Source organism: Gorilla gorilla, chromosome 23 (genome assembly GCF_029281585.2).
Source record: "Gorilla gorilla gorilla isolate KB3781 chromosome 23, NHGRI_mGorGor1-v2.1_pri, whole genome shotgun sequence".
In the NCBI taxonomy this organism is placed as follows: Eukaryota; Metazoa; Chordata; class Mammalia; order Primates; family Hominidae; genus Gorilla; species Gorilla gorilla.
Genome location: NC_086018.1, coordinates 35,677,020 through 35,704,200, shown reverse-complemented (window position 1 = coordinate 35,704,200; position 27,181 = coordinate 35,677,020). Strand labels below are relative to the sequence as shown.

Genomic DNA, 27,181 nt, shown 5'->3' with positions numbered 1-27,181 from the left:
TCCTGTTAATTTATTCACTCAACAAACACTCACTAAGCACCTACTAAGCACCAGGCACTCTGCCAGCATTTGATGTGTGATTTCTAGTCCTTACTGCAGTGTTGCTGAAAGTGCACACCAAGGACTCTGCATTACACCCTCCTGGGCTGTTCATAAAAATGCAGATACCAGGCCAGGCACAGTGGCTGATGCCTGTAATCCCAGCACTTTGGGAGGCCGAGGTGGGCCGATCACTTGAGGTCAGGAGTTCGAGACCAGCCTGGCCAATATGGTAAAACCCCATCTCTACTAAAAATACAAAAATCAGCCAAGTGTGATGGCACGTGCCTGTAATCCCAGCTACTTGGGAGCCTGAGGCAGGAGAATGGCTTGAACCCAGGAGGCGGAGGTTGCAGTGAGCCAAGATTGCGCCATTGCACTCCAGCCTGGGCGACAGAGTGAGACTTCATCTCAAAACAAAAAACAAAAAAATGCAGATTCCAGCTGGGCCCATTGCGGGCGGATCATTTGAGCCCAAGAGTTCAAGACCAGCCTGGGCAACTGGTGAAACTCCGTCTCTACAAAAAATACAAAAATTAGCTGGGCAAGGTGGTGCAGGCCTGTGGTCCCTGCTACTCAGGAGGCTGAAGTTGGGAGGATCACCTGAGTCTGGGAGGTCGAGGCTGCAGTGAGCCATGACTGTGCCACTGCACTGAAAAAAAAAAAAAAGCAGATTTCAGCTGGGTAAGATGGTGTGCACCTGCAGTCCAAGCTACTCGGGAGGCAGAGGTGGGAGGATCTCTTGAGCCCAGGAGTTTGAGGTGGTAGTGTGCTATAACTGCACCTGTGAATAGTTACAGCATTCCAGCCTAGGCAACATAGCAAGACCACATCTCAAAAAAAAAAAAAAAAAAAATCTAGATTCCCCTTTCTCTCTCCCAATTCACCCAGTTAGAATCTCCAAGAGACTGAGGTCTGGGGCTGTGCATGTTAAAGAAGTGATTCCAGCCGGGGTCGGTGGCTCACACCTGTAATCCCAGCACTTTGGGAGGCTGAGGCAGGCAGATCACTTGAGGCCAGGAGTTCAAGACCAGCCTGGCCAACATGGTGAAACCCCGCCTCTACTAAATACAAAAATTAGCTGGGCGTTGTAGCACGCACCTGTAGTCCCAGCTACTTGGGAGGCTGAGGCACGAGAATCGCTTGAACCTGGGAGGCAGAGGTAGCAGTGAGCGGAGAGCACGCCACTTCACTCCAGACTGAGCAACAGAGCGAGACTCCATCTCAAAATAAATAAATAAATTTAAAAAATGAAAATAAAGAAGCGATTCCTGGCCAGGCGCAGTGGCTCACGCCTATAATCCCAGCACTTTGGGAGGCCGAGGCGGGCAGATCACCTGAGGTCAGGAGTTCGAGACCAGCCTGGCCAATATTGCCAAACCCTGTCTCTACTAAAAATACAAAATTAGCCAGGCATGGTGGTATGCACCTGTAGTCCCAGTTACTCGGGAGGCTGAGGCAGGAGAATCACTTGAACCCAGGAGGCGGAGGTTGCAGTGAGCCGAGATTGCGCCACTGTACTCCAGCCTGGGTGACAAGAGTGAGACTCTGTCTTAAAAAAAAAAAAAAAAACAAAGTGATTCCCCAGGTGATTCTAGTGCGCCCCAAAGTTTGAGTGTCCTTGTCTTATAGCTGCATTGTAGATCAAATTAATGCCAATTTTAGATCAGGCAACTAAGGCTCAGAGAGGTTCCTTCGGTCACTGAAGGTCGCAGTGGCTGATTCAAATCCAGGGCTGTGTGTGTCCCTGCTCTCTCGGAGGTGGAAGTGAGGAGCACTGGATCATACTGCCAACTCACACAGGTCCCTTGGGAAGCACAGCGAGGGAGGCAAAAAGCTGGCCAGGTATTTTCAGAGTTGAGGACAACGTCTTTGACAAACGTGAACAGCCTAAAGTCACACAGCAAGTTTGTGGCAGAACTTAGCCAAAAAGAAATCCTAATGTGTTTTTGTTTTGTTTTGTTTTGTTTTTTTGAGACGAAGTCTCTCTCTGTCACCTAGGCTGGAGTGCCGTGATGTGATCTTGGCTCACTCGGCTCACTGCAACCTCCGCCTCCTGGGTTCAAGCAATTCTACCTCAGCCTCCCCAGTAGTATCTGGGATCACAGGCATGCACCATCATGCCTGGCTAATTTTTGTATTTTTAGTAGCAACGGGGTTTCGCCATGTTGGCCAGGTGAACTCCTGACCTCAGGTGATCCGCCCCCTTCGGCCTCCCAAAATGCTGGGATTACAGGTGTGAGCCACTGCACCTGGCCCCTAATGTCTTTTTTGGGGAGGTGGGGGCAGGGTCTTGCTCTGTCACCCAGGCTGGAGTGCAGTGGCTCGATCATAGCTCCTTGCAACCTCAAACTCCTGGGCTCAAATGATTCTCCTGCCTCAGTCTCCCCAGTAACTGGGACTACAGGTGTACGCCACCACGCCCAGCTAATTTTTTTCTTTTTTCTTTTGTAAAAATGGGCTCTTGGCCAGGTGCGGTGGCTCACGCCTATAATCCCAGCACTTTGGGAGGCTGAGGCAGGCAGATCACTTGAGGCCAGGAATTCAAGACCAGTCTGGCCAACAGATGAAACCCTGTCTCTACTAAAACTATAACAATTAGCTGGGCGTGGTGCGCATGCCTGTAATCCCAGCTACTCAAGAGGCTGGGGCAAGAGAATTGCTTGAACCCAGGAGGTGGAGGTTGAAGTGGAACTAAGATCGCCCCGCTGCACTCCAGCCTGGGCAACAGTGTGTCTCAAAAAAAAAAAAAAAAAAAAGGCTCTTGCAGTGTTACCCAGGCTGGTTTTGAACTCCTGAACTCCTGACCTCAAGTAATCCTTCCCTCAAAGTGCTGGGATTACAGGTGTGAAGCATCACACCCTTCTGAAACCCTGGTGTCTTTTTTTTTTTTTTTTTTTTTTTTTTTTGAGACAGAATCTCGGTCTATCACCGAGGCTGGAGTGCAGTGGCGCGATCTTGGCTCACTGCAACCTCTGCCTCCCGGATTCAAGCAATTCTCCTGCCTCAGCCTCCCAAATAGCTGGGATTACAGGTATGTGCCACCATACCCGGATAATTTTTTTGTATTTTTGGTAGAGACGAGGTTTCACCATATTGGCCAGGCTGGTCTCGAACTCCTGACCTTGTGATCCACCCACCTCAACCTCCCAAAGTGCTGGGATTACAGGCGTGAGCCACTACGCCCGGCCGCCCTGGTATCTTAACTTGTGCAAGGGTTCTCCTTTCTAGGTGCCCCTAAGGCCACCAATATCCGTGCCCTGGAGTGGAGCTGGGTCAGGAGAGTCACTTAAAAATGGCCTCCCCACTCACACAGAGCCCCAGGGGGAGGGTGGGGGGTGGGAGGAACCCAACATCCCAAAACACCTGCAGCTTTTGGTGCCCCCAGGTCACCTGCCCACATCTATCCTCACCTGCTGTGTGTTCCAGGGGATCAGGCTTTTGTGGCCAATCTTGGTGGAGAGCTGAGGAATTTCACCTCCTCCCCTGGGACAGCCAGGGCCAAGGCTCCTCCATCATCAGACCTGGAGAAGGGAATGCGGTGGGGGCGACAGCAAGGCACGGTGGGGAGAGGGCCCCCCACTGGTCCTTCCGTGGCCCCAGGGTCTCTGATCCTCCCCGGGCGGTCGTCCTCCCGACTCCTGGTGGTGGAAGAGGGGCGCATCGGCCCCGCCCGTCCTGGGCGTTTCTCTCCTGGTCTGGCCACATAAAGGAGCGTCGCCTAGCAGGAGAACGCCGCTCATTTTCCTGGGGGTGGGTAGGGGGCTCTACTCCACGTGCCCCTCGCTGCTCCCGTTTCCTCCCCTACCCACAACCAATAGGCAGAATCCTTCTCTAAAATGCACTTGAGATGTGGATATAATAATCAAAACCTTAAGCAGCTACACATGCCCCACCCAGAGAATGGACCCGGGACCCTCTCCACCCAGGCATTCAGCCAGTTCCTCCCCGGATCCCTCGACCCCTACCCCTCCCGTAGGCCTCCCCCTACCAGCTCCTCTTTTCTGAGGCCCAGTGCTAACCTTGGCTGGGTTTCCACGCACAGGGGCTGCCGGGGTGGGAGTGCCAGGGTCATGGCCTCTTTATTTTAACAATGAATCAGAGCGATGCTCGGGAGGTGGAAGGAAGGCCACGCCCCTGCCACGATCGCATAGGCTCTCTCTGGGTGCCTCATTTACATGAAGACTGTGGGACTCTGTGGGACTGGACAAGCCAGAACAAGGGGCGGGGCGGAGGCAGGCGGGGCGCGGAGATCTCTGAGAGCGGGACTCGCTGCACGTTTAGCCTGGGCCGCCTGCAGCCCTTGCCCGCTGGGGGTCCCCAGGGAGCCCTGGAGAGGGCTGGCACTGGCGGATCTGGCTCCTTCTGACCTCTTTCCCGTTGGTTCATTCTGGCGACAGTCCGCTGGGCTGGCTTTAGCACAGACCTTGGACTAGAGTCTTAACCTCTCTGTCATGACAGTTTTCTTACCGAGGAGGCGGAGGTTACAGTGAGCTGAGATAGCGCCATTGCACTCCAGCCTGGGCGACAGAGCAAAACTCCTGTATAAAAAAGAAAAAAAAAAAAAATAGCCTGGCGTGGTGGTATGCGCCTGTAGTCTCAGCTACTCAGAAGGCTGAGGCAGGAGCATCGCTTCAACCCGGGAGGCGGAGGTTGCAGTGAGCCGAAATGACACCACTGCACTCCAGCCTGGGCGACAGAGTGAGACTCCGCCTTAAAAAAAAAAAAAAAAAAAAAAAAGTTGTTTCCCATCTTTTTTCCTTTTGGTTGATATTTGCCAATTGTGGCGACTGGGATGGGAGGAGGAGGGCGAAATTCACTGGACAGGGAGGAAGGTTGCAGCAGGAGTCCAGGAGAGATGGGTGCAGCGATGAGATAGGGAAGGTAGACTAGATTCAGACACTTGCAGGCAGGTGAGTTTGGCACTAGGGTCACAGAAATCTTAGATTATTTTGAGAGTTGTTGGGGATCACCTGGGGGTTGGATTCAGACAGGACTGGCTGAGAACCTACATTGACACAAGCTTGTGCCCAGAGCAGAAACAGAAATGACTAAGATACAATTTCTCACTCAGAAAGCTCTGGTCTGGTTCGAGGGACAAACCAGGATTCACTGTGTTCAGTGTTTAAAAGAAGGAAACACCTACTATCATGGGAGGTCAGGTGGAGAAAGGAGGAAGGCAGAGAAGGCTTCTCCTTGGAGGTGGCTCAAAGGTTAGCAGAGCGAGAAAGGCTGAGAACAGCCTGCAAACCTCTGAAGGTGTCTGGGGGAGGCTGATGCTAGCTCAGAACGAGGCGGGCATTTCTAGCAGTCCTCACAAGGGAGCAGGCAGTGAGCTCTCCAAGCTCAGGAGGAACCGAAGCCCCTCACCAGAGCCACCTGCAAGCCAAAGGAAGGTCAATGGCTCAAACCTGGGGGCGTCAAGGTCGTCAGCACCACTGGGACCTTGGAAAGGATGGACGCTGAGGCTTATATGACCCCGGAACACCTGCCCCCACAGTTCCTCACCTCACCCCCCTGGGGAGAGCTCAGGCCACCCCAAAACAGATCGTACCAAAAGAAGTTTTATTTTAACGGGCTGAGCCCAGCTTCAGGTAACTATGGCCACAGCTCATCATGTATTAGCACAGGGCCTGACCTCGGTGTGAAAACCGAGGATGGATAAATGTCTGCTGTGACTTTAGCTCCACACAGATGGATCCCCTCATGACAGCCCTTTATATATCTGGCTTCTGTGAAATAATCTGCTGATTATACCCCAACACCCATTCTCTCATTTTTTTTTTTTTTTTTTTTTTTGAGACGGATTCTCGCTCAGTTGCCCAGGCTGGAGTGCAGTGGCGCGATCTCTGCTCACTGCAAGCTCCGCCTCCCGGGTTCATGCCATTCTCCTGCCTCAGCCTCCCGAGTAGCTGGGACTACAGGTGCCCGCCACCATGCCCAACTAATTTTTTGTATTTTTAGTAGAGATGGGGTTTCACCGTGTTAGCCAGGACGGTCTCGATCTCCTGACCTCGTGATCTGCCCGCCTTGGCCTCCCAAAATGCCGGGATTACAGGTGTGAGCCACTGCGCCTGGCCTCATTCTCTCATTTTTGAGATGGAGTCTTGCTGTTGTCACCCAGGCCGGAGTGCAGTGGTGTGATCTTGGCCCACTGCAACCTCTGGCCCTCGGGTTCAAGTGATTCTCATCTCAGCCTCCCAAGTAGCTGGGATTACAGGCACCTGCCATCACACCTGGCTAATTTTTATATTTTTAGTAGAGATCGGGTTTCGCCATGTTGGCCAGGCTGGTCTCAAACACCTGATCTCAGGTGACTGGCCCGCCTCAGCCTCCCAAAGTGCTGGGATTACAGGCATGAACCACTGTGCCAGGCCCCATTCTCTCCTTTCTAACACAATCCCCAATTCTCATCTGAGCACTTGGTTTCCCAGAATAGAAGAGTTCCTAGCCGGGCGGGGTGGCTCATACCTGTAATCCCAGCACTTTGGGAGGCCACGGTGGGCGGATCACCTGAGGTCAAGAGTTCGAGACCAGCCTGACCAACGTGGCAAAATCCCATCTCTACTAAAAACACAAAAATTAGTCAGGCATGGTGGCAGGTGCCTGTAGTCCCAGCTACTGGGGAGGCTGAGGCAGGAGAATTGCTTGAATCCGGGGAGCAGAGGTTGCAGTGAGCCGAGATTGTACCACTGCACTCCAGCCTGGATGATGAGCAAAACTACATCTCAAAAAATAAATAGAAGAGTTCCTAGCCTGTCTTGTAGCTAAGAGCTCCCTTGCCTCTGCCTCATGCTTTGCCTCCTGCCTGGCCAACAGGACATGCCAAGTGCCAATTTTTTTTTCTTTTTTTTCTTTTGAGACGGAGTTTCACACTTGTTGCCAAGGCTGGAGTGCAATGGCATGATCTCGGCTCACTGCAACCTCCACCTCCCAGGTTCAAGCAATTCTCCTGGCTCAGCCTCTCGAGTAGCTGGGATTACAGGTATGCACCACCACACCCAGCTAATTTTGGATTTTTAGTAGAGACAGGGGTTTCTCCATGTTGGTCAGGCTGGTCTTGAACTCCCGACCTCAGGTGATCCACCTGCCTTGGCCTCCCAAAGTGCTGGGATTACAGGCGTGAGCCACCACACCTGGCCCTAAATGTTTTCAAAAGGAGGGGCATGTTCTTCTTCATCCCCTTTTCTTTCCTGCTGGCTGAAATGCAGACATAATGGCTGCAGCTCAAGCAGCCACCTTGTGCTGTGAGGCAGGGGCCATGTGTTGAAAATGGCACACAACAGAGAACACAGCATAGAGTTAGAAGCCCGGCATCCCAGCCTCCAGCCTTCCCAGCTCCAGGCTGGGAACCTCCCATCTTTGTTAACCTGGGAACTCTTTTACACAAGCCAGTTGTTTTTCAATTTTGTTTTAGAGTATAGGCAGCCAAACTTAACTCTTCTTCATAAATCTCTGAGAGGCCCAACTCTGGAGAGCGACAGGAGGAAGGAGCCCAGGTGCCTCCACAGCAATGGTGAGGGGCTCCTGGAGAAAAGACAAGTTCTCCAGAGGGCTCTGAATCCACCATCCTGATCCTAGAATTGGTCAAATCACTGTGACTCAACTTCCCTGGTCTGCTGGAAGAAATGAAGGCACACACGGAAAGGAGTGGCTGAGAATTTAATACTGGTAAACACTATAAATTGTAAATGTTAAGTTGTAAATGACCTTGTCACTGGAGAGGGGAGAAAGAACTGGAGTCAGACGTCCCAGCAGAAACAGCAGCGGCAACATGCGGTAGGCACACCTGGAGAGCAACAGGCACTTTGGGAAGTGGTTCATGCACATGGTCTTATTTTAGTCTCGGGGCAGCCCTAAGAGGTAGGTATCTTGTGTCACCTTACACAAGACAAAACAAACCAGAGAGGTCAGCACAGCAGAAGCTCATGCAGCGACCAAGCAGCAGACCCTGCATTCAAACCTGAGCCCTGCTGTGTGCAAGAACCCCTGGGACTCAGCTGTTCCTGCTCACAGCAGGCTGAGCACCAGAGCCACTGGAGGGCCCATAATAGGCACCATTCTGCCCAGGCACGAGGCAGCCAAGTGGCACATGCCACCCGGGGAAGACAACTTGGTGGCAGGGAGAGCAGGTGGGCAGAGCCGAGAGGCCAGGCCAAGGCGCTCAGCACAATCCCTGAGGTGCACTCACCATACCCAGGTGCAGCCCTCAGACTCCCACCAGCCTTCATCAGTGGGTTTTGATGGTGACATGGGAGAGGGCCTGCCCACTCCCAGGTACAGCATAACTGAGGCACAGTCACTAAGCCTGCCCCACTGCAAGGCCTGGCTGTTGGCTGTGGAGAGAGGACAGCCCTGCAGACCCTGGCTCACTGCTCACCCCCGCTCCAGGAGCTCCTACATCAGGGCGGGTAGAGCCTGCAGTCCTGTCGCAGATGCCCCTCACCGCACTGTCCTGTCATCCTGACTCCATAGTCCATGGGCGTCAGCAAGCCCTGGGAACACAGTTCACTCCCCTTTGTGGTCCTAGTGTTTAGGACCCAACACAGCTCCTCTAACCAAGGCACAACCTGAAATTCTCTCCTGCCCAGGACTGACAAGCTGGGACAAGGAAGGGACAGGATTTCCATCAACTCATCCATCTGGAAGGAGTGTGAAGACATGGCCCCTTGTGGAGTTCTAGCTGGCACCCACAGGGTCTACTCTGGTGGGGGCTACTTTTGTACAAGTCAAGATGCAACTGCTTTTTTTTTAGTTTTTTTTTTTTTGAGACAGAGTCACAACGTTGCCCAGGCTGGAGTGCAATGGCGTGATCTTGGCTCACTGCAGCCTCCGCCTCCAGGGTTCAAGTGCTTCTTCCACCTCAGCTTCCCAAGTAGCTGGGATTACACGCGTGTGCCACCACACCTGGCTAATTTTTGCATTTTTAGTAGAGACAGGGTTTCACCATGTTGGCCAGGCTGGTCTCGAGCTCCCGACCTTAAGTGATCTGCCCGCCTGGGCCTCTCAAAGTGCTGGGATTACAGGCGTGAGCCACCAAGCCCGGCTGCAACTGCTTTAGAAAGAATTAATTAATCCTTCCATGTTGGGACCCGCCTGGGAGCTGCTGGAAGCCTGGGGACGCTGCCCCAGTGTGGTGATGGGGGATGACCTGGGACTCAACTGCTTCCACCACTTCAGTGTCAGTTGGGGAGACTCCTGGGGCCGAGGACAAGGGACAGGCACAGAGGCTCCTCGGTGAAGGGCATGGGGGGCACTGCTCCCCCACTGGCCTCAGGAGCCTGCTTTTCAGAGCAGCAGGTGGGCTCTGGATTCTAGCAACAGACACACTGATCCTTAACCCTGGTTAGGATCTTAACACAGGGAGAACTGTACTTTATTGCAGCCACAGGGCTAACTGCTGGAGACAGACCCATGGGCCCTGGCCACTTCCACCACCCCAAAAACCTGCCCTTGTGCGTGGTATCAAGGACAAACAAATCACAAGTGCACAAATCTGATGAGTGCCAGGTGGGGTGCACATTTGGGAAGATGCCCCCACGTGGCTCTGAAGGCTCTTCCCTGGGGGAGGCCTGCTCTCAGCTGCCTGCTCCTTCCGGAATTCAAACCCCAGGCAAAGGCAGCTGGCCCCAGGCCAGAGAGGTCCTGGCTTCCCAACCTTGAGCTGTGCAGTCATTACCTAGGTGCAGGCTGGGCTACAGGGACAGCCAAGCTGAGCAAGGACAGGTCCCCGCAGCCTAGACTGGGGCACCACTTCGTTCTCGGTCTCACTCCCCGCTGTGCTGCGCTTTGCCTGTGAGACGGCGGCGCTGGGCCTTGCTGGTACGAGTGGCCCTTGGGGGCTTTTTGGAGTCCTGGGCCCGTCGGGGATGTTTCCTCTTGACCTTTTTGCGGCCGTGTGCGTGCAGTGATGCTGTGAGGGAGGAGATCCTAGGGCAGGGCAGAAAGCCTCAGTTTAAGATTGCGTTGTGGGGTGACTCACCACCTGGCTCACGGAGGGGATGTCAGGACAGGTTGCGAATGCCAGGACCACCAAGTTCATGCCAGAGTTGGCCTGCTCTACCTCCAGAGTGCCTGCCAGCAACTCACCTCAGAGACACAGGCCCTTCACCCAGGCACGAAAGGCACTGGAGGTCAGATACTATCAGGGGTGGGTGGGACAGGACGGAGCAATGAGGAGAGGCAGAGGATCACTGGACAGGCAAAGCAGAGGGCTGTTCCGGGCCCTACACCTGCTCCACACCACCCCAAGGGCCAGGTCACTACTGCCAGCCAGGAGGGGTGGGACCGGGGAGGCAGCAGGCCAAGACTCACCGCTGAGAGAGCAGGGGGTCTCTGGACTTCCTGGGCAAGGCTTTGGTTGGTTTCTCCGTGGATGATGCCTCCTCCTCAGACCCGTCTCCAGCCCCTCCCTAAAGAGGCACAAGACAATGACTTATATGGAGCAGTAGCTGGGGGGACCTGGGCTGGGCACCCCGAGCCACCATGGCTGTGGCAAGTGGTGGCGCGCCCTGCTGCATCACAGGCCTGGGTTGGGACTAGAGAAGGCTTCGGATGGAAGAACAGTCTATCTGCCCTAAAGCAAGGATTACACAGGGGAAGACCTGTTTCCAAACCCTTTCCTGCCCCTAGAAGCTTCCAGGACATACTTAAACATTCAGGAATGAAAATCCTAGCAAAACGGGGACAAGACTTGTCTTTGTATCAGAACTTGCAGAATAATGAGCATAAAATGAAAGACCGGTGTGAGATCAGTATGGTTTTGTTTTGTTTTGTTTTTTGAGATGGAGTCTCACTCTGTCACCCAGGCTGGAGTGCAGTGGCGCAATCTTGGCTCACTGCAACCTGCGCCTCCTGAGTTCAAGCAATTCTCCTGCCTCAGCCTCTGAGTAGCTGGGATTACAGGCGCACGCCACCACGCCTGGCTAAGTTTTTTTTGAGACGGAGTTTTGCTCTTTTTGCCCAGGCTGGAGTGCAATGGCACGATCTCAGCTTACCACAACCTCCACCTCCCGGGTTCAAGCTATTCTCCTGCTTCAGCCTCCCGAGTAGCTGGGATTACAGGCATGTGCCACCACACCCAGCTAATTTTGTATTTTTAGTAGAGACAGGGTTTCTCCATGTTGGTCAGGCTGGTCTCGAACTCCCAACCTCAGGTGATTCGCCCGCCTCAGCCTCCCAAAGTGCTGGGGTTACAGGCATGAGCCACTGCGCCTGGCCCCCTGGCTAATTTTTGTACTTTTAGTAGAGATGGGGTTTCACCATGTTGGCCAGGCTGGTCTCAAACTCCTGACCCCAGGTGATACGCCCGCCTTGGCCTCCCAAAATGCCGGGATTACAGGCGTGAGCTACCATGCCTGGCCCGGAGATCAGTATGGATGTGATAGGGGAGTGGCTCCAGGACTTAAGAACACAGTAACCCACACAAGGAAATGTGTTTTATATCATAACTGTGTGCATATATGTCCATAAATTCTTAGGCACATCCAGATACAACTCCAATGGAAACAGCTGTCTCATGAAACAATATTTAACATGACACTTTCGGATATTTTCAATTATATATATTTTTTTATGCTGGTTGCAACCTACTCATGATTCACAACCCACAGGTTGAAAACCCACTTAGTGCACACAGACGCGCCAGGGCTGCGAATCCCACAAAGGGAACGATCACAACAAACGGCTACCTTTTGTGAAGCACTTATGACAGGGCTGGGCACTGTGCCAGGTGACTCACATGGATTAACCACTTTCACCCTCATACTAATCCCACAAGGCAGGTGCCACCATCAGCAACCCCCAGTTCACCGATGGAGAAAGGGAAGCAGGCAAGGTGAAGGAGCCTGCCCAAGCTCCTCAGCCGCTCAGCAGTGGGGCTGGTCTTTGCAGCACCCCGGAAGCAGGGAATGAAGGGTCCAAAGGGAAGGAGCCCCGGCAGTGGGGTACCCACAACATGGGCCAGCACTGAGCAACCCCGACAAGCCAGTCTGCCCCCACGCCCCTTCTTCCCAGGGCTGGCAGTGGGATACCCATGACATGGGCCAGCACTGAGCAACCCTGACAAGCTGGTCTGCCCCCATGCCCCTTCCTCCCAGGGCTGAGACTGGGACCCACCTCAGGTGGGGTCAGCCCGAGCAGCCGGGCCCCCGAGAGGTCCAGGTCACTGATGGTGGTCACGGTGACTGTGTGGTTGGGGTGGTCATACTGCACCAACTCTGTCTTTGCTGTCACCAACCGGTCCAGCTCATCTGCCTCCTCTGTGGGGGTGGACACAGACCTGGCCTCAGCCACGGGAACGAGTGACCAGGCTCCAGCCTCCCTCCCGCCCTGGAGTGCAATGCCCCCTCTACTCTGTGGATGTGGAGCGCATCCACAAGGTCACTGGCTGTAGAGCCTGGTCTGTGGATGAATGTTGTGAATGATCCCGTTTCCTTCATGCTCTAGCTGGTCCCCATGTCAGACAAACCCTCTGTGACAGCTACTACTGTCCCTCCCCTCCACCCCTAGTCCTTTCCATCCTTAAAAACTGGGCTTTCTGCTCAGGCTTGGTTAACCATGGGGTTTGGGACTCCTTCTCCTGGTCTCTGTTCCACTTGCACTTAGAGGCGCTTAGGACCACCCCTGGCCCCAGGGTACCCCCCAAGATCCCTAGGGCCAAGGAGGTCAGCTTCTATCCCTTCCACCCACCAAGGGTATAAACCAGGCCCGTCAGCTGTTCTCCAGGTCAGGCCAAGCATGCCACTTACCCAGAGCCTCTTCTCTCTCTGCCAGCATCTTCAAGTATTCCTGGTGGCGCTGAAACCACACGGGCAGGGAACACAGTGAGTATGGTCTCTCAGTCCAACCTCAGGCTGGGGTATTAATCACCCCCAGGGTGAGGGAGACCATGATCCATACTGCAAGATCAGGAGGAGACTCCATCTTCCATCACTCCCAGACCCGGGCCCACAGAGTCTCCACCTGTATAAACTATTCCCCAGTCCTGCCCACACACACACCGCCCCATGCCAGCAGCTGCCTCTATTAGGGAAATCCAAGGCTGCAAGTGCCCTAAGAATCAAAGACCTCCCTCCCACCTTCCCCCTGCACACCTCCTCCCGAAGCTTCCTCTGCTCCTCTTTCAGCCGCTGCTTAATCTCCTCAATGGCTGCCTTCTTTCGCTCGACCTTCCGCTTGTGGAAGCCTGTCAGGTACTCCCTACAGGAAGGAAGCCGGCAGAGACAGGAGAGTCATTATACAAGGAGAGAAGGGCTCGCTCTAGGAGAAAAATGGCTAATGCCGTGCTCACTATGTGCTAGGCACCATTCCAAAAAAGTGTAAGTATTAGCTCATTTAACCTTCACAACAATGGCCAGGCATGGTGGCTCACGCCTGTAATCCCAGTACTTTGGAAGGTCGAGGTGGGCAGATCACATGAGGCCAGGAGTTCAAGACCAGCCTGGCAAACATGGTGAAACTCCGTGTCTACTAAAAACACAAAAATTAGCTGGGCTTGGTGGCGCATGCCTGTAGTCCAAGTAGCTCCCTGTAGCTACTTGGGAGGCTGAGCGGGGAGAATTGCTTGAACCTGGGAGGCGGAGGTTGCAGTGAGCCGAGATCATGCCACTGCACTCCAGCCTGGACGACACAGACTCCGTCTCAAAAACAAACAAACAATAAACCCTCACAGTAACCTGTGCGGTGGGTATCCATCTCCATTTTACAGATGGGAACGTTGAGTCAGAGTCTAGGTTACTTGCCCAAGGTTAGAGAAAGGATACATTTAGGAAAATAAGGGAGATACTGCCTCTTTCCACTCAATACTCTCCAGAGATCTCAGGTTCAGGCAACAGGGCCAGGCTGTGGGGCGGGTGGAGGGGGACACACACAGTACATGAGGTAACCCCTTCCACACCTGCAAACCTCATTACTCTCTCAACAGGGTTTTCAGGGCCACCACCATCCAGACCTTCGGAAACCCTGCACTGGACCAACACCCATGTCCCCAGGACACCTGACCCTAAACTCGCCTGTAGGGCCTGTTGATGCACGCTAGGAGATTCCTGATGATGCCCAGCATTTCCCTACCTCCTTCCCTCGGTCTGATCTCAGCCCCTTCTCATCTCTACAGTGCTAGCTGCTCTGTTCCCATTTTGTCCCACATTCCAGCACTGGGCTTTTCGCTGACCCGCTACCATGTGCCATTTATTTGTCTGGCCAGACGCTGAGGCTCAGAGGTTCCGCTTCCTGATACGGGACCTGGCACACCAAAGGAGCCCAATAAATGTCTAGGGAGCGAATGAATGAACTTAAGCCACTCTCATTTCATTGGCTCATCATTTATCAACCACGGCTGGGCGCCTGCTGTGTGCCGGACCGATGGACTGGACTGGGCTGGGCTAGGGTGGTCGAAGCCACTGCTCTGAGACCCGAGCTTCCGGCTGTCTGGCGGCGCACAGACACTAGGCGAGGTGGGGAGGTCAAGAAGGGAGAAGGTGGCGGCCGAGAAGGGAGAAGCGGGAACGCGGGCTGGGAGGCCGAGAGGGGTTCTCTAGCCACGCCAGGGGGCGGGACCGGAAGAGCCCTCGGCGGGAGCGTGCTCGGCCCCAGACCTGGCCTTGGCCGCGAAGAACAGCTCGAGGGGAGTCCGGTCCGGCTTTGCCACTCACCGCCTCTTCTCCTCGTCGAAGCTAAGAACGAGCCTGGGCCGCCGGTCGTCACCATCTCGCTTCTTCTTCTTGTTGCGGCCCATAGCAGTGAGGCCGCCGGCTTCCTCTTCCTGAAGACACTTCCGGGTGTAGCGTACTCATCCTCCCGGGCGCACACTTTAGCGTCGCACCGAAGTTCCGTCCACCAGGCCCAGCCTTTTAAAGGGACCTCCCAGCTCCTTTTCTTCCCTCTTCCCATGCATGACGCGCTGGTCCCTGATCTCTCCGTGACTCCCAGCTCCGGCCCCTCCCCAGCCTCGCTTCAGTGAGAGCGAGGTCCCCTGGACCCCACTGCCTAGGACTCTGCCTGGCACACACTCAATATGGAGTTACTCGTGAATGGCCCAAATTTCCTGTACTAACCCTACTTTGGATTTTTTTTTCCTTTAATTTATTATTATTGCTTTTGAGATGGAGTCTCTCTCTGTCGTCCAGGCTGGAGTTCAGTGGCGGATGTCGGTTCATTGCAACCCCTGCCTCCCAGGTTCAAGCAATTCTCCGCCTCAGCCTCCTGAGTAACTGGGATTACAGGTGTGCACCACCATACTCCCTAATTTTTGCATTTTTAGTAGAGACAAGTTTTCACCATGTTGACCAGGCTGCTTGAACTCCTGACCGCAAGTGGTCCTCTCATCTCGGCCTCCCAAAGTGCCGGGATTACAGGCGTGAGCCACCGTGCCAGCCCCTACTTTAGATTCTGATGTCAACTCGTTGGTAGTCTCCAAGAGGGAGCCAAACTGCCTGGATTTGTATACCGGCATCACACCTACAGCTGTGTGGTCCCAGACCAATCAATGTTCTTCGCGGTGCCTCACCCTATTTGTAAAATAAGGGAAAGTATAGTAGCTTCGTAGGGTTGTTGTAGACACTGGTTCTCGAACTTTGGCATACATCAGAATCCCCTAGAGGGCTTGCTAAAAACCTGGATCGCTGGGCCCCACCCCGGAGTTTCTGATCCGATAGAGGTTTCTGAGTGGATTTCCGTTTCTAGCAGGTTCTCAGGTGATGCTAATGCTGCTGGTCCGTGGACTAAACCTTCACAGCTGTGATTGTGAGGAAGTGAATTATGTAAAGTTTGTCTAACATAAGGCACGCATACATGTGTTTTCTGCACAAGCCATCTTCCCTCTTTGTGCCTCACTTTGCCCAAAGGTGGAATGAGTGTATAATAACATCCTTGACTGAGAAGGAGGGCATGGTTGTGAAAGATTGCAGTGAAACAACGCCTGAAGGGGATTTTTAGTCACTTGGATTGTATGCCAGAATCCTTCATCCGCTTTTTTTTTTTTTTTTTCTGAGACAGAGTTTCGCCCTTGTCACCCAGGCTGGAGTGCAGTGTTGTGATCTCGGCTCACTGCAGTCTCCGCCTCCCGGGTTCAAGCGATTCTCTTGCCTCAGCCTCCTGAGTAGCTAGGATTACTAGCACCTGCCAACACGGCCAGCTGATCTTTGTATCCTGACTCTGAGTTTTGGAAGGAGGCAGGCAGTAAGTGCAGCACTCCAGAATGCTGAATTCATTCCATACAGCTCCTCTGCTTGGGAAATCTATGTGGGATCCTGAGAGGAAGTTACCTTTTTTTTTTTTTTTGAGACGGAGTTTCACTCTTGTTGCCCAGGCTGGAGTGCAATGGCACGATCTCGGCTCACTGCAACCTCCGCCTCCCAGGTTCAAGCGATTCTCCTTCCTTAGCCTCCCTAGTAGCTGGGATTATAGGCATGTGCCACCATGCCCGGCTAATTTTGTATTTTTAGTAGAGATGGGGTTTCTCCATGTTGGTCAGGCTGGTCTCAAACTCCTGACCTCAGGTGATCCACCCACCTCGGCCTCCCAAAGTGCTGGGATTACAGGCGTGAGCCACCGCGCCCGGCTGGAAGTTACCCTTAAACTGCAGGCCTGGCCTTTCAGTTCTGTGGCCCAGAGCAACGCAGGGTCCCTAAGGGTGCTGGACTGCACCTCTGACCAGCTGCTTCTGCCCCTTAGTGGCAGTGCCTTAAAGCCACCCTTGGCACCTTCCTGGGTAGAGGCATCACCCTGGCTGAAGGTGCCCAGAGAGTCACCTTCTGCAGCTGGTCCGTCTCCTCCCAGTCCCAGGCTTCGACCTGCTTGGTTTGCCAGGGCTCCACTCCCACCCAGAGTGGTTGGAGATGAAAAGCGAAGGCTCAGGCCGGGCGCGGTGACTCACACCTGTAATCCCAGCACTTTGGAAGGCTGAGGCGGGCGGATCACGAGGTCAAGACATGGAGACCATCCTGGCCAACATGGTGAAACCCCATGTCTACTAAAAATACAAAAATTAGCTGGGTGTGGTGGCACACGCCTGTAGTCCCAGCTACTTGGGAGGCTGAGGCAGAAGAATCACTTGAACCCAGGAGGGTTGCAGTGAGCCGAGATTGCGCTGCTGCACCCCAGCCTGGCGACAGACAGTAGAGCAACATAGTAAGACCCTGTCTCTACAAAAAATTAAAAATTAGCCAGGCGTGGTGACATACTCCTATAGTCCAGCGACTTGGGAGGCTGAGGTGGGAGGATCACTCAAGCCCAGAAGTTTGAGGCTGCACTGAGCTGTGATCATGCCACTGCATTCCACCCTGGGTGACAGAGTGAGACCCCATCTCTGAAAAAAAGAAAGAAAAAAAGAAAAAAAAACAGGCCAGGCGCAGTGGCTCATGCCTGTAATCCTAGCATTTTGGGAGGCCAAGGTGGGTGGATCAATTGAGGTTCGGAGTTCCAGACCAGCCTGACCAACATGATGAAACCCCATCTCTACTAAAAATATGACAATTAGCTGGGCGTGGTGGTGCATGCCTGTAATCCCAGCTACTCGAGAGGCTGAGGCAGGAGAATCACTTGAACCCAGGAGACAGAGGTTGCAGTGAGCCGAGATCCCGCCACTTCACTCTAGCCTGGTTAAAAGAGCAAAACTCTGTCTCAAAACAAAAAACAAAAACAATAAGAAAAGAAGTGATGATAAACTTAATGAGGAAAAACAGTAACAAGAGCAGCTGATATTTATTTAGCTCTTTACTCTCTTTAGATTATTGATTTTATTATTTATTTATTTATAGAGATGAGGGTCTCACTATGTTGCCCAAGCTGGTCTCAAACTCCTGGGCTCAAGCGATCCTCCCCATTCAGCTTCAGGAGTAGCTGGAACCACAGGTGCCCACCACTGTGCCTGGCTTATGATGATCTCTTTTGAGGTACAATCCACATTTTACTGAGGAGGAAACTGAGGCTCAGAGAGGTGCAGTCACTTGTCAGAGGTCATACAGGCAAGAACAGGTGCTGAGGGTGGGGCGCAGGTGGCCTAAGGACAAAGATTGACTTAACTTATCTGGACCTAGTTTCCTAGGCCCTTGGGACACACCGAGCCTTAAAAGGGGTGAAGGGAACCAACACTCACCGAGCCCCTATTGCGTGCCAGGCACCATGCATTTCTATACATCACCTCAGCTAATCTTTTTTTTTTTTGAGACGGAGTCTTGCTGTGTCGCCCAGGCTGGAATGCAGTGGCATGATCTCAGTTCACTGCAACCTCCTCTTCCCAGGATCAAGTGATTTTCCTGCCTCAGCCTCCCCAGTAGCTGGGACTACAGGCATGCACCACCATGCCCGGCTAATTTTTGTATTTTTAGTAAAGACGGGGTTTCACTTGTTGGCTAGGCTGGTCTCAAACTCCTGACCTCAAATGAATCTCCTGCCTCAGCCTCCCAAAGTGCTGGGATTACGGGTGTGACCCACCACACCCAGCCAATAGCAGTGCAGTCTTTTTTTTTTTTTTTTTTTTTTTTTGAGATGGAGTCTCACTCTGTCACCCAGGCTGGAGTGCAATGGCGCAATATCGGCTCGCTGCAACCTCTGCCTTCCGGGCTCAAGCGATTCTCCTGCCTTAGCCTCCTGAGTAGCTGGGATTACAGGCACGCGCCACTGCGCCCGGCTAATTTTTTTTTTTTTTTTAAATGGAGTTTTGCTCTTGTTGCCCAGGTTGAAGTGCAATGGCATGATCTCGGCTCACTGCAACCTCCGCCTCCCAGGTTCACGTGATTCTCCTGCCTCCTGCCTCAGCCTACCAAGTAGCTGGGATTACAGGCATGCACCACCATGCCCGGCCTAATTTTTGTATTTTTAGTAGAGACGGGGTTTCTCCATGTTGGTCAGGCTGGTCTCGAACTTCCGACCTCAGGTGATCCACCCGCCTCGGCCTCCCAAAGTGCTGGGATTACAGACGTGAGCCACCATGCCCAGCCTAATTTTTGTATTTTTAGTAGAGACGGGGTTTCGCCATGTTGCCCGGGCTGGTCTCGAACTCCTGACCTTAGGTCATCCACCCGCCTCGGCGTCTCAAAGTGCTGGGATTACAGGCGTGGGCCAGCGTGCCTGGCCAACTAGTGCCGTCTTAACAAAGTTTGCCAGATGAGGAAACTGAGGTTCAGAGACGTTGAATAACTGGTCCAAGGGCACACAGCCACAGAGCTGGGGTTTAAACACAGGTCCGTCTGACGCTGAGCCGGGCTTCCTTCCTCCACACCCAGTGGCCTCTCTTACCTGCCCCAGGACTTTCCTCTGCCCGGTTGTGGCCCCAGTCCTAGTGTCTTGTGAGTGTCAGCCAGTGTAGGGGAGAATCAATGTGGGTGAACTGAGGACCAGGCAGGGCAGCCTGGGGGACGTGTTCTCCAATGTCCAGCAGAGGGCACTCCATATGCAGCCAGGCTTCTGAAGCTGTTTCTGGGTGGCCACCTGGGAGCCCCAGGAGAGCCTGGAGATTGGGTGTGGCTCATGGGAGTTCTCAGCATGTGTGTTCCATCCTCTTTGACCGCATAGAGAGATACATGCCCCCCGCTTCCACCCAGGTCCCAGGGCACCCACTGAGATGGAAATCATCTACCCAAAATGGGTCTCATTTTATGGATGAGGAAACTGAGGCTGGGTGTATAAGAGAGCTACTCACAGCTGGTGCCAGTTGCCCTAGAAAGTGAGATTTGCCAAGACCCCCCCACCCACGCACCATGCCTCAGGAGACTGTGCCTTGGGGTTACGGGGGAGCCTAATGATGTTCTCATTCTAACCTTCTGAACTTTGGCTCAGTTCCTGCAGCTGGTTCCCAGAGAGGTAGGGGCCCTGGGAAGATCTGACTGCAGCAGCAAGCAGGAAGGAAAAGGTGCAGGGAAGTGGTCAGTCTGCAGGGCACCCTAGCCGTCCACTCAGGCCCCAGCAGTTGTGATGGGTGGGTTTGATGGGGTTGGGTTAAGCATTACCCTCCAAGGTAACAGCCTGGGCTGGTCTTGGAGGAGACACTGTCTTTGGAAACCAGGAGAGAACAGGATCGTGGAGACCTCATCTCAGGTTGAGTGAGTCACCCCTACTCTGTACCCCAAGGGGGAGGCTGCGGGAGTCTGGAGGCTGGGCCTCATGTCGGCTGGCTTTTACCTCTTGGTTCTCTGCAGAGGCTGACGTAGCCCCCAACCCCAGCTCCTCCTACCACAGAAACGGGCTGGCAACGGGGTGCCAGGGTCATCACCCAAACCCACTGCTGGGGTGGGGGCATCTGCCCAGGAATGAGAGCCGGCAGCTTCCAGACTAGTCCTTTGGTTGCCCATACAGTCTAGCAAAGTGGGGTGCATGGCCTGAGCCCACAAAGCCAGGATCCCTGAGGAGCCCCGCAGGCTCAGCTGGGCCTGGTACAGATCCGGGAGTCATTTCATCAATCAGAGCCCATTTCTTCCTCTTCAATTGGAGTAATAGCACCTCAAAAATGGTGCAGGGATCTGGGTACAGTGACACACACCTGTGGTCCCAGCTACTCAGAAGGCTGAGGCAGGAGTATTGCCTGAGCCCAGGACTTTGAGGCTGCAGTATGCCATGATCATGCCTGTGAACAACCACTGCACTCCAGCCTGGGCAACATAGCAAGACCCCATCTCTAAAAAAAAAAAAAAAAAAAAAAAAAAATCCGTGCACGAGGTATGGGAAACCACTATCCACTAAGCATTTACCATATGCCAGGTATTGAACTTGGCTTCTTTCATGCAACACGTCATTTAATCTCCACTTGATCTCAGCCAGAAGGCCAAGAAGTGACTGGTCTTTGGAACAACTCTTTGATAGGCTGTTTGTGTTATCCTCCTTGTTATAAAGGAATAAGCTGAGGCTCAGAGAGGTCAGTTAACATGCACAAGGCCACATAGCTGGCAGCCCGTTGTTGTCTGACTCCAAATCTCTTTCTAGCTCATGAAGGCAAATGAGAGGGGTCTCGTATTCTTCCCTCCACCTCCCTGTCTTCTGCCCCGTCACTACGCACGAATTGGTCTGTCCTTGCCTCTTTCCCCCTTGATGTCATTTATGCAACATCCTTTGAGCATCTGCTGTGTGCTAGGGCCCACTAGGCTAAAAACAGTTTCAGGGCAGGGACTGACTTTTATTCAGTGGTCACTGACCCTCCTACTATGTGCCAAACTCTGTGTGCTTCGTCTGGGGGACCCAGCGGAAGACGTCATTGGAACTGAGGAGGTACCCGTGGACAAAGCGAATGGAAGTGAAGGAAGGGGGCAGGCCTGGAGGTGGGGGACCCCTCTCACACACACACACATGCACACACATACACACACATGCACAAGCACACACACGAGGCTGGTTCAGAGGGAGCAGAGGCAGCTGCCTTTATTGGGGGCCATGGGCTGGCTGATTTCAGTCAAAGGCCACACATTTGATCTTGAAGTCACCGTCAGCTGCCATGTAGTTGATGGCCTCCAGGTTGAGGCGGTTGGGGAACTTGAATTCGTATCCATCTGGCAGCCTGACGGTCAGGTTGGCCTGGTCGAAGGTGATGCACACCTGGGGGTAGAGGAGAGCAGTGAGCTGGGCCCACATGCCATGGGCCCTTCCAGAACCCGTTCCTCATGTGGCCCTGACACAGCCCCAGTTTGTGGCTGAGCCTGCGGAGGTACATTTATAATATTTTTTCTTTCTTTTTACTCTAATCCTATGACAGATTTTTTTTTTTTTTTTTTTTTTTTTTGAGATGGAGTCTCCTCTGTCGCCCAGGCTGGAGTACAGTGGCATAATCTCAGCTCACTGCAACCTCTGCCTCCCAGGTTCAAGCGATTCTCCTGTCTCAGCCTCCTGAGTAGCTAGGACTACAGTTGTGTGCCACCACGCCCAGCTAATTTTTGTATTTATATAGAGACGGGGTTTCACCATGTTGGTCAGGCTGGTCTCGAACTCCTGACCTCAGGTGATCCACCCACTTTGGTCTCCCAAAGTGCTGGGATTACAGGCATGAGCCAGCATGCTGGCTAATTTTTTTTTTTTTTTTTTTTTTTTGAGACAGAGTTTTGCTCTTGTTGGCCAGGCTGGAGTGCAGTGGTGCAATCTCGGCTCACTGCAACCTCCGCCTCCCGGGTTCAACCAATTCTCCTGCCTCAGCCTCCTGAGTAGCTGGGATTACAGGCATGCGCCATCACGCCTAGCTAATTTTTTGTATTTTTAGTCGAGACGGGGTTTCTCCATGTTGGTTAGGCTGGTCTCGAACTCCCGACCTCAGGTGATCCGCCCGCCTCGGCCTCCCAAAGTGCTGGGATTACAGGCATGAGCCACCAAGCCCAGCCTTTTTTTTTTCCCCTTCATTTTATTCTAATCAACCACTGAGGTTCAAAGAGGGGCAGACAGTGGCCATCACACAGGAAGGGAGGGAAGGGGAGGGGAAAGAGCAGGCAGGGCCAAGGTCTCTAGTCACTAACCCAGCCCCGCCCCAGCCCACCCAGCCCCTGTCCCTGGTCCCCGGTTCCGGTCTGCAGCCCACCTCTGCAACACTTCCAGGCTGGAAGGGAAAGACAGCCTCCCGCTGCTCGGTCCCCCAGGCCCCGCCGTCCTTGCTGTTGCACACGATGGTGTTGGCGTCGCCGTGGGCGTTGAAGCGAGGGTTAAAGTGCAGGCACAGGTTGTTGCTGTCTTTGCCCAGGTTCAGCACGAAGCTGGGGGGTAACGGGTGGGCATGAGGCCACCTCGGCCAGCTCCAGCCCCACCGACTGACTAATCTGTCACTCAGTATCCCATGAACGCACCTTGCTGGAAGAACTCACTAACAGAGACAAGAAACCTGGATTCTAGCTCTGGCCATGCCACCTGCTTACTGTGTGAGTGTGAGCTAGTCCCTGCCCCTCTTCCCCTGTTTGCTCATCTGTACAATGGGGGCTGCACAGGAGGGCTCGCTTGTTTCTTGAAGTCATTAGCATCCTAGCCCGTTTGGTCAAGGTCAGTGACTCCCTCCAGATGGTGACCTCCCGTCCTGTCTCGTACATCTCTGTATTCCCGGTGCCCAGCACAAGTGGGGCACACCAGAAGGAGATGCTTAGTAATTATGGGGCGAATTAACAAATAATAATAATAATACTCCCGGGCACGGTGGCTCATGCCACCGTGTAACCCCAGCACTTTGGGAGGCCGAGGCGAGCGGGCGGATCATGAGGTCAGGAGTTCGAGACCAGCCTGGCCAACATGGTGAAACCCCAGTCTCTACTAAAAGTACATAAATTAGCTGGGCGTTGTGGTGGGCCCCTGTAATCCCGGCTACTCAGGAGGCTGAAGCCGGAGAATCGTTTGAACCCGGGAGGCGGAGGTTGTGGTGAGCCGAGGTCACGCCATTGCACTCCAGCCTGGGCGACAGGGTGAGACTGTGTCTCAAAAAATAAATAAATAAAATAATAAAATAATAAATAAATAAATAAATAAAATAATAAATACATTTGTTGAGTGGTGATAATAGCAATACCTGCCTCTGAGGGTTTGGTTGAAATGAAATTAGTGCATGAGAAGTGTGCGGCTCTTAACAATATCAGCTGATCCTCATCCTCCTCATTGTCACTGCGCCATCCGCATCTCACTTCCTCCATACAACCACCTCCCCCGTTGTTTTTTTAACAAACTGAGGCTAGGTGAGGTTGGTTGACTGGTCCAAGGTCACCTAACTGCCGAGAAAATAAGGCAGCCGGCTGAGTGAATGAGAAGTGAAGGATGAAGGACCGGACTGAGCCAGTGAATGAATGACCGGACGCAGGAAGGAGGGACTGCCGCCTCACTCCTCTCCCCGCCCTCCCCAGCGACAGGTCCCGCCCAGACCGGAAAGGGGTGGGGGCGGGGGAGTCAAGGTATTATAGATGACGAGGCTGCAGCTGGTTTAGTTTAAGAGGCTACAGCAGGGAGGGAGCGGGGGAGGGGGCGGCAACGGTGGGGGCGCCCAGACCCTGCGGGGGAAGTGAGTCACCCAGAAAACGCAGCATCGGCGGCTGGCCGTTAACCCGCTCCCGGCCAGGGAGGAGACGTGGGCTTGGCCGGCCACGCCCTCCCTGCTGGACCAAGCCCGTCCCTGCCGCCCACCACCCCGACTTCACTTCTCACCTCTTAGCGTCAGGGGCCACCTCGCCTCGCACTCGAAGGCACTCTCCAGGTTTGAGATTCAGGTTGCTGGCGACCAGACCCTGCACAGACAAGCCCCGGCCCAGCCGGGTTAGAGGACAAGGCCTCCACTGCCCGAAGTGTCCGGGGGTGGCTGGGGGTGGGAGTGGGGTTGTTCCCGCCCGGCATCCTCTGACCAAGCCAAGGGGAAGCCTGGGGAAAGGATTGAGCTGTAATTTCCAGCCTCCGATTGTCTATGTGGTCCTGGGAAAGTCCCTATTCCCACCGGGGTTGGCTTCAGTCTGTAACGTGAAGGTTCTAGAAGACAGGCTCTAGAAGATTTTGCAGATTGGCTTGGGAATTTTGGACTCAAGAGTGACTTGGGAGATGGGGTGCTCTGTCCCATCGCAGATAGATGGAGAGGATCAGGTTGGGGAGGGGCCGACACTTGGCCCACCGTCACACTGAATGGAGGGGTCGGCCCCTCTGCTGGAGAGGAAGTGGCTAGGGGCTGGCAACCCCACTATTCTCCTTCAAGCCCCTCTCTGCAAAGAGGCCCAGGGGCTAGAGAGGAGACCCTGAAGAACACGGCCTCTCTGCATTAGGGAGAATAGCCCTGCAGTCGGGCTGTGGCTGGGCTGGCTCAGGGTTAAGATTGAGCAAACTGCTGGGCACTGCTGTTCCCTGGCACCCCGAGTGGGTGGGCAAGAGTTAACTGGTTTGAGTGGTTTCTTCTGCCAGAAACTTGAACCCTTTCCCTGGGGCCCGAGGAAGATTCTCACCTCCCTGCCACCCCAACCTCCCAGCTTGGGGGTGGTGGAAGGGAATTTCCCCCGCCCCCCCGCCACCAGCCTGGACACAACCACCCTCCACCCCCGACCTAGAAGGGCCCATCCTGGGCAGCTTGTCTCGGGTCCTGGCAACTTTTCAGCGTTCTCTGGAGCAGAGGGTGACTCTGCCCTGGCCTGGTGACCGGGACAGCTGCAGGGGGGAGGGGACAGGAGGCTCTTTGGGGTGGAGGAGGGGGAAAGGGATAGTGGCCTGGGTGTCCCCCAGTTGGCCACACCCTTCCCACGCTCACTTCTCAGAGAGCTGCAGAATGTCAACCCTGGGCAGAAATAACTGTGCTTTCAGACCCTGGAGGAATCCAGACAATTATCAATGCAGAGAAGGCCTTGAGGGACCATGGCGCCCACCCCCATTTTACAGATGTGGCCACTGAGGTCCAGGAAAGAGAAGGCACTGGTTCCAGGCCACACAGCTGGGGCTAGAATCTGCTCCCGATCTGCCCAGCTCTCCTCTGGCCATCAGTTCCTGCCCTATCCCCTGGACCTTGGGGCGGGGTCCCCACACTCACACAAGCCATGATTGAGGCCAGGACGATGTTCCCGGGGCAGGCGGACCAGCAGTCAGAAGACTCCACCCGAGCGAGATGGGCCCCCGGACGCTCCCACCCTTTTAACTGGACCGGACCGGGTGAGCCCCGCCCCCTGAAAGTTCAGCCAATTGCAAGTCAGGATAGGGCTGGGGGCCACTGGGGGCGGAGTCCGTGGAATTTTGAAGCCAGTTTTGGAGCAGAGGTGACCAATCAGAGTGGCGAGCTGCTGCCCCCCCTCACCTCCCCGTCCCGGCCAGAGTCCAAGCCCCACCTCCTATTCTCCTTCATCCCTCTCCACCTCCCCACCAAAATTGTGCTGTGGCAGAGATTGGGGGAAGCCAGTGGAAAATAGTTTGATGATGAGCTAGGCCCACGAGTTGGCGGGAAGGGGCCTGTGGCCAGCAGGCTGGGCTCAGGGGGTGCCCAGAGAAGATGGCTGAGGAGGTGCAGGGTCCTTCAGGGAATCAGAGCTGGGGGAGACCAGGCCACTCCCGGGCAGGGACCAGGGCGTGGCTCCTGCTGCGTGCGCGTCTGCAGAGGGCCACTGACTTAACCACAGGCCCTGGCCCCACCCGGGCCTTCCCCGGAAGCAAGGACTGCGGCTGCTGCAGCGCTCTCTCGCTCCTCGGGAAGGCTAAAGAAAAGCTGGGCCGGGCGCCAAGCCTGAGGCTGCAGGGCTTGGCTAAGGCCTCGGGCTTGGCCGCCTTCAGGGGCAGGCAGGGGATAGTCAAAGCGCCCTGGCCTGACAGCCTCAGGCCTGAGAGTGTCAAGCCTAGAAGGCCCAGGGTGGTCCAGGCCAGGAGGGGGTGGGGTCCTGGCTCTGTGCATCCTGTCCTTTCTCTTTTTTATTTTTATTTATTTATATATTTATTTTTGAGATGGAGTCTCGCTCTGTTGCCCAGGCTGGAGTGCAGTGGCGTGATCTCAGCTCACTGCAACCTCTGCCTCCCAGGTTCAACTGATTCTCCTGCCTCAGCCTCCCAAGTAGCTGGGACTACAGGCCCCCACCACCACACCCGGCTAATTTTTGTATTTTTAGTAGAGACAGGGTTTCACCATGTTGGCCAGGCTGGTCTCAAACTCCTGACCTCAGTTGATCCACCCGCCTCGGCCTCCCAAAGTAATGGGATTACAGGGGTGAGCCACCATGCCTGGCCACCCTGTCTGCTCTCTTCACATCTCCTCTGAGGCCCGGCACAGCCATCCCTTCCCTGAGTGTTCAGCAGGTATTTTACTGAGCACCTACTATGTACCTGGCCCTGGGCTCTGAGGATTCAAAGCTGAACCCCTCCCAGTCCCCGCTCTCAAGGAGCGCATAGTTGGGGTGGAATCTGACCACAACCACGTTTAAGAAGTAGATGATGGGCTGGGCACAGTGGCTCACACCTGTAATCCCAGCTCTTTAGGAAGCCGAGGCGGGCGGATCACCTAAGGTTAGGAGTTCGAGACCAGCCCGACCAACACGGAGAAACCCCATCTCTACTAAAAATACAAAATTAGCTGGGCATGGTGGCATATGCCTGTAATCCCTGCTACTCCTGAGGCTGAGACAGGAGAATCACTTGAACCCAGGAGGCAGAGGTTGCAGTGATCCGAGAACAGTCTATTGCACTCCAGCCTGGGCAACAAGAGCGAAACTCAGTCTCAATTAAAAAATAATAATAATAATAAAAAAAGAAGTAG

The 27,181-nt window shown here is 54.2% G+C and overlaps 3 protein-coding genes across 9 annotated transcripts in view; all 3 read right to left on the bottom strand.

The window, feature by feature from the left end:
- Positions 1 to 4,144, bottom strand: part of TRIOBP (TRIO and F-actin binding protein) — a 77,131-nt gene extending 72,987 nt beyond the window's left edge. For all 5 annotated transcript variants that reach the window (XM_004063440.5, XM_055374593.2, XM_055374594.2 and 2 more), the window contains exons 1-2: positions 4,062 to 4,144; positions 3,453 to 3,563 (exon numbers count right to left, since the gene is read on the bottom strand). The gene's annotated coding sequence lies outside the window, so the exon portion shown is untranslated. The remainder of the gene's footprint in view (positions 1 to 3,452; positions 3,564 to 4,061) is intronic.
- A 3,543-nt stretch (positions 4,145 to 7,687) lies between these two features.
- On the bottom strand, positions 7,688 to 14,843 carry NOL12 (nucleolar protein 12). 3 transcript variants are annotated; one of them, XR_010133141.1, is made up of 7 exons: positions 14,691 to 14,838; positions 13,134 to 13,239; positions 12,789 to 12,837; positions 12,157 to 12,299; positions 10,354 to 10,451; positions 9,719 to 9,969; positions 7,688 to 7,828 (listed from the first exon to the last, which is right to left on the bottom strand). XR_010133141.1 is itself a non-coding variant. In XM_019018238.4 (6 exons), the coding sequence occupies exons 1-6, from the start codon at positions 14,771 to 14,773 to the stop codon at positions 7,702 to 7,704; spliced, it is 606 nt and encodes a 201-aa protein (XP_018873783.3). In that variant the 5' UTR covers positions 14,774 to 14,843; the 3' UTR covers positions 7,688 to 7,701. The 3 variants fall into 3 exon arrangements, 2 of the variants coding, with proteins under 2 accessions (XP_018873783.3, XP_018873781.2); XM_019018238.4 differs by lacking the exon at positions 9,719 to 9,969 and having other exon boundaries at positions 14,691 to 14,843; XM_019018236.4 differs by having other exon boundaries at positions 7,688 to 9,969; positions 14,691 to 14,840.
- A 6,518-nt stretch (positions 14,844 to 21,361) lies between these two features.
- On the bottom strand, positions 21,362 to 25,599 carry LGALS1 (galectin 1). The gene is made up of 4 exons (XM_004063434.4): positions 25,478 to 25,599; positions 24,124 to 24,203; positions 22,529 to 22,700; positions 21,362 to 21,561 (listed from the first exon to the last, which is right to left on the bottom strand). The coding sequence occupies exons 1-4, from the start codon at positions 25,484 to 25,486 to the stop codon at positions 21,415 to 21,417; spliced, it is 408 nt and encodes a 135-aa protein (XP_004063482.2). The 5' UTR covers positions 25,487 to 25,599; the 3' UTR covers positions 21,362 to 21,414.
- Between the last annotated feature and the right edge of the window lie 1,582 nt (positions 25,600 to 27,181).

What these genes read in the sequence shown, in the direction of transcription:
- NOL12 (XM_019018236.4), bottom strand. Translation starts at nt 14,773, where the DNA reads ATGGGCCGCAACAAGAAGAAGAAGCGAGATGGTGACGACCGGCGGCCC. An exon ending in AGAGAGAGAAGAGGCTCTGG is followed by an intron (nt 12,300 to 12,788) that starts GTAAGTGGCATG and finishes CCACCCCCACAG; the next exon opens with AGGAGGCAGATGAGCTGGAC. An exon ending in TCGGGCTGACCCCACCTGAG is followed by an intron (nt 10,452 to 12,156) that starts GTGGGTCCCAGT and finishes GTGCCTCTTTAG; the next exon opens with GGAGGGGCTGGAGACGGGTC.
- LGALS1 (XM_004063434.4), bottom strand. An exon ending in GTGGCCCCTGACGCTAAGAG is followed by an intron (nt 22,701 to 24,123) that starts GTGAGAAGTGAA and finishes GTTACCCCCCAG; the next exon opens with CTTCGTGCTGAACCTGGGCA. An exon ending in AGCCTGGAAGTGTTGCAGAG is followed by an intron (nt 21,562 to 22,528) that starts GTGGGCTGCAGA and finishes CTCTACCCCCAG; the next exon opens with GTGTGCATCACCTTCGACCA.